General features: G+C 48.4%; 1 protein-coding gene across 5 annotated transcripts in view; it reads left to right on the top strand.

Annotated features, from left to right (window-relative positions):
* The first annotated feature begins 894 nt into the window (after positions 1-894).
* SNX31 (sorting nexin 31) overlaps positions 895-14561 on the top strand; it is a 254818-nt gene continuing 241151 nt past the window's right edge. For 3 of the 5 annotated variants that reach the window (XM_069220558.1, XM_069220561.1, XM_069220560.1), the window contains exons 1-2: positions 1369-1556; positions 1658-1732. In XM_069220558.1, the coding sequence (XP_069076659.1) occupies positions 1497-1556; positions 1658-1732 (135 nt within the window). In that variant the 5' untranslated portion in view covers positions 1369-1496. Of the gene's footprint in view, positions 994-1070; positions 1557-1657; positions 1733-14561 lie in introns of those variants that run through there. The other 2 variants (XM_069220562.1, XM_069220559.1) reach the window with 2 other exon arrangements.

The following is a 14561-nucleotide window of genomic DNA, read 5'->3' as shown; positions in this document are numbered from 1 at the left end:
ACCCTTGCTGAATTCAGATTTTTGCCTACTTTTTAGAAATGTTTAGCTTTCTGGGATCCAGCATTGGTTTCTCACCCATTTCGGTCACTAACTGGAAGGAGGCTGAAAGCACCAAAAATTGTAAAAATGGGGTATGTCCCAGTAAAATGTCAAAATTGTATTGAAAAATTTGGTTTTCTAATTCAGGTCTGCCTGTTCCTGAAAGCTGGGAAGATGGTGCTCTTGCCACCGCAAACCCTTTGTTGATGCCATTTTCAGGGAAAAAACCACGAGCCGCCTTCTGAAGCCCCTTTTACCCATTTTTTTTTTTTTTTAAACTACATTTTCACTGTATTTTGGCTAAATTCTTGGTCTCCTTCAGGGTAACCCACAAAGTCTGGGTAGCTCTAGAATCCCTAGGATGTTGGAAAAAAAAGGACGCAAATTTGGGCGTTGGTAGCTTATGTGAACAAAAAGTTATGTCGGCCTAAGCGCGAACTGCTCCAAATAGCCAAAAAAAAGGCTTGGCACAAGAGGGGAAAAGGCCTGACAGCGAAGGGGATATATAATAAGCACTGGTCAGTGCAGTGTCATCGTTTAGTCCTATTTCAATGTCAATGACTGTCCCGGTTTTTTTTAGTCTGGAAATCTGGTCACCTTACATACAGGCCAGGCTGACCCTGCCACGGGTCGACTGTGGGACAGAGTTTTACGTTATTCCTTATTAACACGCGGTACAGCAAGCTATCCAGCCCACTCTCCTTATTCGCTCACAAATTAAGGTCGTTGTTACCCATAATTAAAACGCAATCATCTGCGCGTCCTCATGTAATAGTTTCTAGGTTACCGCACCTATCCCCTCCCCCGAAGGCTGTGAATGGATCTGGCCTGCCTCAGGCCGAACCTAGGCTGGGTTAGAGGAGTAGTGGATGTACCGATACTGCGCGCCACGCCCTTTTGAAACCAGTGTGCTGTGACCAGCACGTTCAGCGGGGAACTTTACAAAAACAATAGGTACGTTTCCGGCGGTGTTCTTGCGCACGTACCTCGCTCCCTCTGAGGTGGTGCAGCGGGAGGGGCTGGGCTCCCCCAACCTCTTGCGGGGCGTGAGACGGCAGGAGCAGTAGAGAGCTCATAGGGGGACAGAAGCGGGACAGAGCTCAGAGGACAGGGCGAACTCTGGTGCTCGTAGGTGACCAGGGAAAGCCTGTGGGTGCTAGGGTCGGGAAGCCGCAGGTGGAACTGCTTTCCGGCGCAGAGGCCGGGAGTACATTCAGGTGCATGAAATAGGGAGCGGGGAGACGAGGGGATCTTGAGGACGAGTGGGTTACGTTCACTTGGAGTAGAGCAGGTTCTGCTGCATACCTGGGAAGGAGGGCGGATTTTGGCGCAGGTTCTGGGGCCCAGGGAGGGTGTTCTCCAGTGCACGTGAAGCAGTAGAGTTTGTCTTCCAGCGAGGCACCTGTCACTCGTAGGGGCGGAGGTGAGCGGAAGCCCGGTCTGTAACCGCCGGCGCCATGCACTTCAGCATCCCCTTCACACAGGACCTGGTGGACTCCTTCGGATCCCGCTATGTGGTTAAGTAACTTCTTCAAAGCTCTACATCTGGACTTTCTACGCGCATGGTGTAGTCTAACCCTGTGTTTTGACTGACCCGGTTGTGCCCATTTGATTTTAGCTTTATTACCTGTACCTGGAGGGCTTCCTGTTTTGCAAAGTGCGCTACAGCGACCTGCACAAGTGGAACGAGAAGGTACGAAACACTCAGTCTTATGGGCACCTGGCCATGTGTGATGCGTGTCTCTGGCACCGTTTATTTGGGGATGGGGGATGTTTCTGCAGAGTCTGGAAGGTGATTGATAGATTTATTTTTTTGTAAAAGTCTTCCGAGGATAATTGCAACAAGAACAAACATGGTAATAAATTTGTTCTGGTTTATTTGGTCACAAAGGGTGTATTTTAGAATATCTTATGGGCTGAGGTACTTGCTGCAAACATCTTCGTGTGACTAGCAAATCGTAGGGGCTAAATAACAATGGTGAGATGACTGATGGCCAGGGCACTTGCTGGAGAGATGTGTTTTGTCCAGTCATAGTTTAACTCAAACATTGCATAAATGGTTATTTTCTCCTGCAAAGCAAATAATTTTATTTCGTGTAGATAGGTACGAGGATAACTGATTTTAAAAAAGACATACGTTTGTTACTCGTAGTTCATAGAAATGTAGTCTTAATATAGTTCAGTGAGCTAAGGACCAGCATCATCAAGGAGCTGCATGCAAACTACAAGGCATGGGTTAAGAACCTGATCACTCTTACCCTATTATACAGCTGCTGAGAGAGTTCATTTGGGTACTGATAGTCATATTATGAAAGACAACCTCAAGCACTGCGTTACATTTTCACTGTATTTCTCCCGACCGTGTAATCTCAACATATAATGACCATGTGACTCCTAGGTATTGCAACCCTTATTGTATTTTGTACCCGTTCTATGCATCCATTTTCACATATTTGTGATTTATAGTCCATGTATAACGTGTGCTTGTGGTGTAAAGTGCTGTGCACCCTGCATTGGGGTATTAGTACTGTAAAATAACTAAATACAAATAACTTAGTGTAGGAAGTTGGCTCTGTATGTGCTATTTCAAAGTAAGGAATAGCATGCACAGAGTCCAAGGGTTCCCCTTAGAGGTAAAATAGTGGTAAAAATAGATAATACTAATGCTCTATTTTGTGGTAGTGTGGTCGAGCAGTAGGCTTATCCAAGGAGTAGTGTTAAGCATTTGTTGTACATACACATAGACAATAAATGAGGTACACACACTCAGAGACAAATCCAGCCAATAGGTTTTGTATAGAAAAATATCTTTTCTTAGTTTATTTTAAGAACCACAGGTTCAAATTCTACATGTAATATCTCATTCGAAAGGTATTGCAGGTAAGTACTTTAGGAACTTTAAATCATAGAAATTGCATGTATACTTTTCAAGTTATTGACAAATAGCTGTTTTAAAAGTGGACACAATGCAATTTTCACAGTTCCTGGGGGAGGTAAGTATTTGTTAGGTTAACCAGGTAAGTAGGACACTTACAGGGCTTAGTTCTTGGTCCAAAGTAGCCCACCGTTGGGGGTTCAGAGCAACCCCAAAGTTACCACACCAGCAGCTCAGGGCCGGTCAGGTGCAGAGTTCAAAGTGGTGCCCAAAACACATAGGCTTCAATGGAGAAGGGGGTGCCCCGGTTCCAGTCTGCCAGCAGGTAAGTACCCGCGTCTTCGGAGGGCAGACCAGGGGGGTTTTGTAGGGCACCGGGGGGGACACAAGCCCACACAGGAATTTCACCCTCAGCGGCGCGGGGGCAGCCGGGTGCAGTGTTAGAACAAGCGTCGGGTTTGTAGTGTTAGTCTATGGGAGATCTAGGGATCTCTTCAGCGCTGCAGGCAGGCAAGGGGGGGCTTCCTCGGGGAAACCTCCACTTGGGCAAGGGAGAGGGACTCCTGGGGGTCACTTCTCCAGTGAAAGTCCGGTCCTTCAGGTCCTGGGGGCTGCGGGTGCAGGGTCTCTCCCAGGCGTCGGGTTTTGGATTCAAGGAGTCGCGGTCAGGGGAAGCCTCGGGATTCCCTCTGCAGGCGGCGCTGTGGGTGCTCAGGGGGGACAGGTTTTTGTACTCACAGTATCAGAGTAGTCCTGGGGTCCCTCCTGAGGTGTTGGATCTCCACCAGCCGAGTCGGGGTCGCCGGGTGCAGTGTTGCAAGTCTCACGCTTCTTGCGGGGAGCTTGCAGGGTTCTTTCAAGGCTGCTGGAAACAAAGTTGCAGCCTTTCTTGGAGCAGGTCCGCTGTCCTCGGGAGTTTCTTGTCTTTTCGAAGCAGGGGCAGTCCTCAGAGGATGTCGAGGTCGCTGGTCCCTTTGGAAGGCGTCGCTGGAGCAGGATCTTTGGAAGGCAGGAGACAGGCCGGTGAGTTTCTGGAGCCAAGGCAGTTGTCGTCTTCTGGTCTTCCTCTGCAGGGGCTTTCAGCTAGGCAGTCCTTCTTCTTGTAGTTTGCAGGAATCTAATTTTCTAGGGTTCAGGGTAGCCCTTAAATACTAAATTTAAGGGCGTGTTTAGGTCTGGGGGGTTAGTAGCCAATGGCTACTAGCCCTGAGGGTGGGTACACCCTCTTTGTGCCTCCTCCCAAGGGGAGGGGGTCACAATCCTAACCCTATTGGGGGAATCCTCCATCTGCAAGATGGAGGATTTCTAAAAGTTAGAGTCACTTCAGCTCAGGACACCTTAGGGGCTGTCCTGACTGGCCAGTGACTCCTCCTTGTTGCTTTCTTTGTTCCCTCCAGCCTTGCCGCCAAAAGTGGGGGCCGTGGCCGGAGGGGGCGGGCAACTCCACTAAGCTGGAGTGCCCTGCTGGGCTGTGACAAAGGGGTGAGCCTTTGAGGCTCACCGCCAGGTGTCACAGCTCCTACCTGGGGGAGGTGTTAGCATCTCCACCCAGTGCAGGCTTTGTTACTGGCCTCAGAGTGACAAAGGCACTCTCCCCATGGGGCCAGCAACATGTCTCTAGTGTGGCAGGCTGCTGGAACTAGTCAGCCTACACAGATAGTTGGTTAAGTTTCAGGGGGCACCTCTAAGGTGCCCTCTGTGGTGTATTTTACAATCAAATGTACACTGGCATCAGTGTGCATTTATTGTGCTGAGAAGTTTGATACCAAACTTCCCAGTTTTCAGTGTAGCCATTATGGTGCTGTGGAGTTCGTGTAAAACAGACTCCCAGACCATATACTCTTATGGCTACCCTGCACTTACAACGTCTAAGGTTTTGCTTAGACACTGTAGGGGCACAGTGCTCATGCACTGGTACCCTCACCTATGGTATAGTGCACCCTGCCTTAGGGCTGTAAGGCCTGCTAGAGGGGTGTCTTATCTATACTGCATAGGCAGTGAGAGGCTGGCATGGCACCCTGAGGGGAGTGCCATGTCGACTTACTAATTTTGTTCTCACTAGCACACACAGGCTTGTAAGCAGTGTGGCTGTGCTGAGTGAGGGGTCTCTAGGGTGGCATAATGCATGCTGCAGCCCTTAGAGACCTTCCCTGGCATCAGGGCCCTTGGTACCAGAGGTACCAGTTACAAGGGACTTATCTGGATGCCAGGGTGTGCCAATTGTGGGATCAATGGTACATTTTAGGTGAAAGAACACTGGTGCTGGGGCCTGGTTAGCAGGGTCCCAGCACACTTCTCAGTCAAGTCAGCATCAGTATCAGGCAAAAAGTGGGGGGTAACTGCAACAGGGAGCCATTTCTTTACACAAGCCCCCCCCCAGCCCACAGGCCAGGAGACTCAGCCAACGCTGGAAGAGTCTTCCTAGTCTGTCAGGCGAGGAAGAGTAGAGGAAATGGCTGGTTTGTTGCAGGGCCTACTCTGCCTTACATCCTCCTGTTCAGGTCATTCCCTCTGGGGAACTGACCCACTTCCACAGTGATAGGACCTAGTCTGAACTGCCTCTTGTCTGTGCTTTTTATGTCTTTACCCATTCTCTCTATTTTGAGGTCAGAGGTATCCACCTCTGCTAATCTTATCTTAGCCAGGGTCACCCCTAGCTTACCCAAAGAGGTTACCCAGAGCTGGAGTAACCCCACCATGACCAACAGGGTCAGGGGGCCTAACTTGTTATTTGGCATGGGGTCAGACCACCATGCCAAGGATAGTGCAGCCATAAAGGCTAACACCCAGCAGAGGCCACTGACAGCTGTCAGTGCCCAGAACCACACCTTTAGCTCTTCACCTACAAGGGAAGGGGCTAAGTTACAGGCTTCTTTGGGTTCAGGGTGCCTGTCTGCTGTATTAGAGTGGGGGGTTACCACATCTTGTAGTAAACACCCTTCTTCCACTCTTTCTTCTGTTAGCTGAGGAGCCACCCACTCAGGCTTAACAGTTGCCTGACTAGCCAGGACTTCTTGTGGGTCAGGTTGGACTTTATCAGAGCCATTTTTGGAGTTCTCCCCTACTGGAGCAGAATCTCCTTGGCTTGCTGGAACCTTGGCTAAAGGTTGTCCACCTTTCCTACTCTGTTTCCTTTTCTTTTTCTTCTGGGGCCTACTTGCATTTACTGCAGAGGCAGGCACTCCAGAATCCTTGGGAGAGGACTGGCCCTGGACCAGTTCTTCTCTTAGGCTCTGACTAACCTCTGGGTAGTCATTTCCAAGGAGACAATCAAGGGGGAGGTCTGTACTGACTACCACCCTTCTCCAGCTAAAAGTTCCACCCACTTCTATGGGCACAAGAGCCACAGGCCTATTAGTGACCCTGTCTGGGCTAACTCTTACTCTGGCCATCTCACCTGGGATGTACTGGTTTGAGAGTACCAGCCTGTCATGCACAATAGTGTGACTGGCACAAGTGTCTCTCAGGGCAGTGGTTGGGATTCCATTCACCAGTAGGTGGTGGAAGTGTCTACTTCCCTCTGGAATCTCCAACTCACCTGTTGGGCCCTGTTTCCAGTTGAAGGCTATGAAGACCTCCTCATCTGAGGAGTCATCTCCCATGGCTACACTGGTTACCCCTGGAATTTTGTTCTGGGGTTTGTTTTTGGGACAAGAAGTGTCCTTGGTGTGGTGCCCAGACTGTTTACAGTTGTGGCACCATGCCTTAGTGGCATCCCAGTTCTTACCCTGGTACCCACCTTTGTTTTGGGTTGTGTCTTGGGGCCCACCCACCTGTTCTGGTTTTTGGGGGCCTACAGAGGACTCTTTTTCTTTGTTTCTAGGGTCACCCACTTTCTCCTGGGGAGTTTTTGTAACCCCTTTCTTTTGGTCACCCCCAGTGGAAGTTTTGGTTACCCTAGTCTTGACCCAGTGGTCTGCCTTCTTTCCCAATTCTTGGGGAGAAATTGGACCTAGATCTACCAGATACTGATGCAACTTTTCATTGAAGCAGTTACTTAAAATGTGCTCTTTCATAAACAAATTATAAAGCCCAACATAGTCACACACTTCATTTCCAGTTAACCAACCATCTAGTGTTTTTACTGAGTAGTCTACAAAATCAACCCAGGTCTGGCTCGAGGATTTTTGAGCCCCCCTGAATCTAATTCTATACTCCTCAGTGGAGAATCCAAAGCCCTCAATCAGGGTACCCTTCATGAGGTCATAAGATTCTGCATCTTTTCCAGAGAGTGTGAGGAGTCTATCCCTACACTTTCCAGTGAACATTTCCCAAAGGAGAGCACCCCAGTGAGATCTGTTTACTTTTCTGGTTACACAAGCCCTCTCAAAAGCTGTGAACCATTTGGTGATGTCATCACCATCTTCATATTTTGTTACAATCCCTTTGGGGATTTTTAGGATGTCAGGAGAATCTCTGACCCTATTTAAGTTGCTGCCACCATCGATGGGACCTAGGCCCATCTCTTTTCTTTCCCTTTCTATGGCTAGGAGCTGCTTTTCCAAAGCCAATCTTTTGACCATCCTGGCTAACAGGGGGTCATCTTCACTGGAGTTATCCTCAGTGATTTCAGAGGTGTTGGTCTCTCCTGTGAGGGAACCAGCATCTCTGACTATTATTTTTGGAGTCAGGGTTTGAGGGACCCTGTTCTCCCTAGATAGGACTGGTAGGGGGGAATTTTCCTCCTGGTCACTATCCTCTTCCTCTGAGTTGCCACCCTCAGAGGGGTTGGCCTTTTCAAACTCTGCCAAAAGCTCCTGGAGCTGTATTTTGGTAGGTTTGGGGCCCATTGTTATTTTCTTTATTTTACAGAGTGACCTTAGCTCCCTCATCTTAAGATGGAGGTAAGGTGTGGTGTCGAGTTCCACCACAGTCACATCTGTGCTAGACATTTTGCTTCTAAAAGTTGGAATACTTTTTAAGAATCTACAACTGGTTCTAGAATCTAATTCAAACTTTTACAAACTTTTAAACTCTAAAAGAAATGCTAAACAGGATCTAACACAAGGCCCTAGCAGGTCTTTTAAGAATTTAGAAAACTTTTCAAATTGCAAAAATCAATTTCTAATGACAATTTTGGAATTTGTCGTGTGATCAGGTATTGGCTGAGTAGTCCAGCAAATGCAAAGTCTTGTACCCCACCGCTGATCCACCAATGTAGGAAGTTGGCTCTGTATGTGCTATTTCAAAGTAAGGAATAGCATGCACAGAGTCCAAGGGTTCCCCTTAGAGGTAAAATAGTGGTAAAAATAGATAATACTAATGCTCTATTTTGTGGTAGTGTGGTCGAGCAGTAGGCTTATCCAAGGAGTAGTGTTAAGCATTTGTTGTACATACACATAGACAATAAATGAGGTACACACACTCAGAGACAAATCCAGCCAATAGGTTTTGTATAGAAAAATATCTTTTCTTAGTTTATTTTAAGAACCACAGGTTCAAATTCTACATGTAATATCTCATTCGAAAGGTATTGCAGGTAAGTACTTTAGGAACTTTAAATCATAGAAATTGCATGTATACTTTTCAAGTTATTGACAAATAGCTGTTTTAAAAGTGGACACAATGCAATTTTCACAGTTCCTGGGGGAGGTAAGTATTTGTTAGGTTAACCAGGTAAGTAGGACACTTACAGGGCTTAGTTCTTGGTCCAAAGTAGCCCACCGTTGGGGGTTCAGAGCAACCCCAAAGTTACCACACCAGCAGCTCAGGGCCGGTCAGGTGCAGAGTTCAAAGTGGTGCCCAAAACACATAGGCTTCAATGGAGAAGGGGGTGCCCCGGTTCCAGTCTGCCAGCAGGTAAGTACCCGCGTCTTCGGAGGGCAGACCAGGGGGGTTTTGTAGGGCACCGGGGGGGACACAAGCCCACACAGGAATTTCACCCTCAGCGGCACGGGGGCAGCCGGGTGCAGTGTTAGAACAAGCGTCGGGTTTGTAGTGTTAGTCTATGGGAGATCTAGGGATCTCTTCAGCGCTGCAGGCAGGCAAGGGGGGGCTTCCTCGGGGAAACCTCCACTTGGGCAAGGGAGAGGGACTCCTGGGGGTCACTTCTCCAGTGAAAGTCCGGTCCTTCAGGTCCTGGGGGCTGCGGGTGCAGGGTCTCTCCCAGGCGTCGGGTTTTGGATTCAAGGAGTCGCGGTCAGGGGAAGCCTCGGGATTCCCTCTGCAGGCGGCGCTGTGGGTGCTCAGGGGGGACAGGTTTTTGTACTCACAGTATCAGAGTAGTCCTGGGGTCCCTCCTGAGGTGTTGGATCTCCACCAGCCGAGTCGGGGTCGCCGGGTGCAGTGTTGCAAGTCTCACGCTTCTTGCGGGGAGCTTGCAGGGTTCTTTCAAGGCTGCTGGAAACAAAGTTGCAGCCTTTCTTGGAGCAGGTCCGCTGTCCTCGGGAGTTTCTTGTCTTTTCGAAGCAGGGGCAGTCCTCAGAGGATGTCGAGGTCGCTGGTCCCTTTGGAAGGCGTCGCTGGAGCAGGATCTTTGGAAGGCAGGAGACAGGCCGGTGAGTTTCTGGAGCCAAGGCAGTTGTCGTCTTCTGGTCTTCCTCTGCAGGGGCTTTCAGCTAGGCAGTCCTTCTTCTTGTAGTTTGCAGGAATCTAATTTTCTAGGGTTCAGGGTAGCCCTTAAATACTAAATTTAAGGGCGTGTTTAGGTCTGGGGGGTTAGTAGCCAATGGCTACTAGCCCTGAGGGTGGGTACACCCTCTTTGTGCCTCCTCCCAAGGGGAGGGGGTCACAATCCTAACCCTATTGGGGGAATCCTCCATCTGCAAGATGGAGGATTTCTAAAAGTTAGAGTCACTTCAGCTCAGGACACCTTAGGGGCTGTCCTGACTGGCCAGTGACTCCTCCTTGTTGCTTTCTTTGTTCCCTCCAGCCTTGCCGCCAAAAGTGGGGGCCGTGGCCGGAGGGGGCGGGCAACTCCACTAAGCTGGAGTGCCCTGCTGGGCTGTGACAAAGGGGTGAGCCTTTGAGGCTCACCGCCAGGTGTCACAGCTCCTACCTGGGGGAGGTGTTAGCATCTCCACCCAGTGGAGGCTTTGTTACTGGCCTCAGAGTGACAAAGGCACTCTCCCCATGGGGCCAGCAACATGTCTCTAGTGTGGCAGGCTGCTGGAACTAGTCAGCCTACACAGATAGTTGGTTAAGTTTCAGGGGGCACCTCTAAGGTGCCCTCTGTGGTGTATTTTACAATCAAATGTACACTGGCATCAGTGTGCATTTATTGTGCTGAGAAGTTTGATACCAAACTTCCCAGTTTTCAGTGTAGCCATTATGGTGCTGTGGAGTTCGTGTAAAACAGACTCCCAGACCATATACTCTTATGGCTACCCTGCACTTACAACGTCTAAGGTTTTGCTTAGACACTGTAGGGGCACAGTGCTCATGCACTGGTACCCTCACCTATGGTATAGTGCACCCTGCCTTAGGGCTGTAAGGCCTGCTAGAGGGGTGTCTTATCTATACTGCATAGGCAGTGAGAGGCTGGCATGGCACCCTGAGGGGAGTGCCATGTCGACTTACTAATTTTGTTCTCACTAGCACACACAGGCTTGTAAGCAGTGTGGCTGTGCTGAGTGAGGGGTCTCTAGGGTGGCATAATGCATGCTGCAGCCCTTAGAGACCTTCCCTGGCATCAGGGCCCTTGGTACCAGAGGTACCAGTTACAAGGGACTTATCTGGATGCCAGGCTGTGCCAATTGTGGGATCAATGGTACATTTTAGGTGAAAGAACACTGGTGCTGGGGCCTGGTTAGCAGGGTCCCAGCACACTTCTCAGTCAAGTCAGCATCAGTATCAGGCAAAAAGTGGGGGGTAACTGCAACAGGGAGCCATTTCTTTACACTTAGTAAGTGTCATTTAAATTATTTGTGTAACTGCTCAGGCAGACCAATGCATCTGACTTGGCAAGTGCTGAACGAAGTTTAAAAAACAATGAGTTCCATTATTTCTCTTGAGTACTTGTTAAGTGATAACCGGTTGTGCTCCTTTTGTTTCCCATCATTACATTGGCATATAGGTGATAGGCTCAGGAAAGCTCCAAGCTCGAATCTTTCTCTAATAAAAGGGCTATTGGCCCCCTAAATTTGGCCTTTGTTTTGAGCCAACTTGAAGTGAAATCTCCGCCCCCCCAAAAAAAAAAAATCTGCCAGCAAGGTGTTGCTCAGGATGGAAGGCAGGAAACGTGCGGGCGGTGCTCATTGTGTCCCATAAATGGCAAATTACACTGGGCCAAATTTAACATAATTCACCTGGGCCAGACGGATCCCGGTTCTGGCTCAGTAATAACTGCTGGTTCGGGCCAGCTCCAGCCCACTCATTTCCTGCACTTTCAAGGGGTGCTGCCTTTGGTGTCTGCTTGTGTGTGTCAAGGAGGAGCCAGAAACGCAAGATCTAGTGGATCCCCCTTTGGAAGAGAGGCTCACATCTTGCTATCCGGTTACAGAGTAACTTTTTGTAATCCCAGCCTTGAGTAGTATTCCAAGGGAGCTAGATTAGGTGTGACCAAGTTACTGGTGCTGATACTATGGCAGGAAACGGTATGAAAATATACCTTTGAAGATCTTTTAGAGCGATGAGACTGGGGGTGAGATCACACGGTAGCAAAGAGAATATTAGCAAACATGTTGTATCGTCATTTGCAGTCTTTATCCAGTAAATCGTCATGAGGGCGTTTGTTTTTTCGAGGGAGAGTTTGTCGGTCAACAAACAATTCTTTGTTGGTCAAGTATTTGTTACTGACGAGTTGTTAGGATGCATTAACCAGTAGTTAAAACCCTTTCATGCTGCTCTCCTTAAATGTCGTGTTTGATGAGACAATCCTGAGACCTGGAGGGAATTCGCCCCAGAAATTCTCCTTCGAGGTCCCTGTGCTCATGCATTTCATTTTCTGTTACCTGCCAGCGTGTTTAGTGTTTTTTGCATGGTAAGTTGGGAAGCTATGCAGGGTTTTAAAAGTCAGACACACTGTATTTTCCTTTTCCATGGCAAGGCCCAAGAGCAGCAGTTCTGTTTGGCACTTCGTTCCTGGCTTTTGGAGGGTGGGTCCGGTGGGATGGGGGCTGCAGCAACTTCCACAGTTATGGTCCTGGTCAGACTGTGGTTCTGGGGGTGCCTGGTTAAACAACCATGGCCTCAGCCAGTTAATCTACAGAATCCCCTAGGACATTTCATGCAAACTATCACAAAGCAACAATGTTTGTGGCATCATCTGGTCAAGCAAATGTGGGTATTTAAGGAAAAAGAGTAACTCTCCCGAGTAGGTAGTACTTCAGTAAAATCTCAACACTTCTTGGTAGCGTAAAAGAGGGCAGCGTCAGAGATGGTAAAATAATGTGGATTCAGTCCAAAACAAACTATACAAACAGCCTGTTTCCCGGTACATCTACAGGTGGCGCTGCGAAGCACCAGGGCCGGTTTTGGTTACTAATTTCTGTTCAGAAAAGTCGCAGGGCTACGTGTATCTTACTTATGTCCAATAAGATAGGTAGTTGTGTGACATCTCCTCAGCGCTCTCTTGGGCCCTGGAGCACCATCCAGAAAGTAGATAAATGCAAGAATTCACTCTATGGGCACCAGGGCAGTGGGCAACGTTTGGAGGACCTGAAACGGGAGAGGCCTGAGGACCATTTTGGCAAAGATGATCCTTAACAGCGGAGGCTTCCAGTGCAGTCCAGTAATTCCACTTAAGTCTACCTTGTGCTTCATAATGGGATAAAGATATTTGGGGGTGGGGCGGGAAGGGCATTATTTATGATTGAAGGCAAAAACATGTTGGAACGTTACTTACTCAGGCTACTATGGAACTCTCATCGGCACCAAAACTAAACTGATGCTCTGACTCTGTTGGGACATCTTTGGCAGGTGGAGATGTAGAAGTAAAAATATGCTAAAAGGCTATATCGGGTTACACGTCATTAAATTAAAGAAACAGAAGCCCCTGCTCAATAACGTGCACTAAGTCCAGAGCTCGATGTGCATCTTTTTCGTCTTGGTTGATTTAGACTTTAGCTCTGGCATGTGGGTTCTGTTGGTATTGCATCATTAGTTGTATTACATCAGGAAAGAACACACCGTGAAACACCACCTCTCTATACAAAAATGATGCTTCAGATGCTGTGCGTCCTGCCGCAGTGCTCCACTGGCCTGTTTCGTGCACATAGCTACAGTCTAAATAATTTTTCAAGGAGAGGGCGGGGTGAACCTGCCGTTTATGCTCCCTGGAGATAGTGTGGCGATTGTCTTGGTGAATGCAGAGAACTGCTCACCTGTACAAGTGAAGTCACCGAGCTAAAAGTGATATAAGCCTAAAAGGAGATTGAATGTATTGTTGTTCAAACGGTGAAAAACTAGGACACACCGGACTTAAAGTGGCTCTGCCTTTTATATCTTCTACATACTGTGTGCCACGAGGAAAGGCGTGCATTGGCCTGGTAGTATCCCGTTCCCGATTTGTGATCTCTTCCATTTTCCTATGATTTCCAATTTGTCTGCAATGATGTTAGGAGTTGATTCAGTTCTTGTGAAAGATGCCGGAGTAAGAGCGCTGTTGCTAAGGTCCTTCATGCCAGTATGAACTCTGCAATGCCAGCTCCTAACTGCCTACCACTATCAGACCTTTGCTCTGCCTAGCTGTATTGGTGCCTTCCAAGTTCTGCCACTATTCACAAGTGCCCGCTCCTTGCTATGCAAGTCTGTGCCCTCTCCTCGCAGTGCTGCCAGTGCGAGCTGCCAAAACAGTGTCCGCTCCCCGTTCTCATCCAGTCCACCAGTTGCTGCTGTTGGCACATTTTGCCAATGCTCTGTCTTTAGTGTTCTTCCCCGCCTACTGCCCACCAGTGCCCGCCTCTAATACTGCCTGCCATTTCTGGCTTGGCATGGGGCCAGTCAGGACCACCTTCACACAATGCCCAACTGTATCACTTTCAACTAGTTTTCCTCTCTGACCAGCATTGTAAGTGGCTGCTGATGTTCCACATTGGCCACCATTGTGGACAACTCGTTTTGCGCACCAGTGTGAGTTTCTGCTCCACACCACCGGTGTGAGCTCCTGGTTCAGCACATCAGTGCAGTTCTTCACCTTACTTCCTTGATTCACCTCATCCTATTTGCCTGTTCACATTCTGCACTTATCGCCATTCCTTTTTCTTGCCTGTGGTTCTTAGTCTTTCAATTCAATGGTTTTTGTTCATCTTCCCTTGGTTCCCCTACCTCACATTCCAACATTCCCAGGGCAAGTGCACCCCAGAGTCCTGGCACCTCTGGTCCCTGTCCATCAGTAACTCTCTTGATGCCTGATCTCTTTAATTTCCTATTGAATTCAAAATATGATTGCCTGTCTACTAACTCTTCATCCAGTCAGGAAATTGTGCTTCAATCAAGCTTTTTCTTATCGGGCTTAAAGCTAATTCCCTCAATGACCCTGACTGACAAGTGTCTGTAGGCCAAAGTAATGCATCACTAGAACGAATTTAAACAGCCTTCCATATGGAAAAGGCAAAGCTACTGGCTAGGCCAGTGCTTGTTTCTCTTTTTTTCCCCTTCAACGATGCCTGAAACAGTATTATTAGGAGTAATTACAGACACGCTCCTCTCCGTGGAGTTGAGATCAAGCACTGATTGATTTCAACTTAATAAGTGCCTGTCCTCTGCT

This window comes from Pleurodeles waltl, chromosome 2_2, assembly GCF_031143425.1.
Source record: "Pleurodeles waltl isolate 20211129_DDA chromosome 2_2, aPleWal1.hap1.20221129, whole genome shotgun sequence".
Classification (NCBI taxonomy): domain Eukaryota; kingdom Metazoa; phylum Chordata; class Amphibia; order Caudata; family Salamandridae; genus Pleurodeles; species Pleurodeles waltl.
This window is presented reverse-complemented; position numbering and strand designations above follow the sequence as displayed.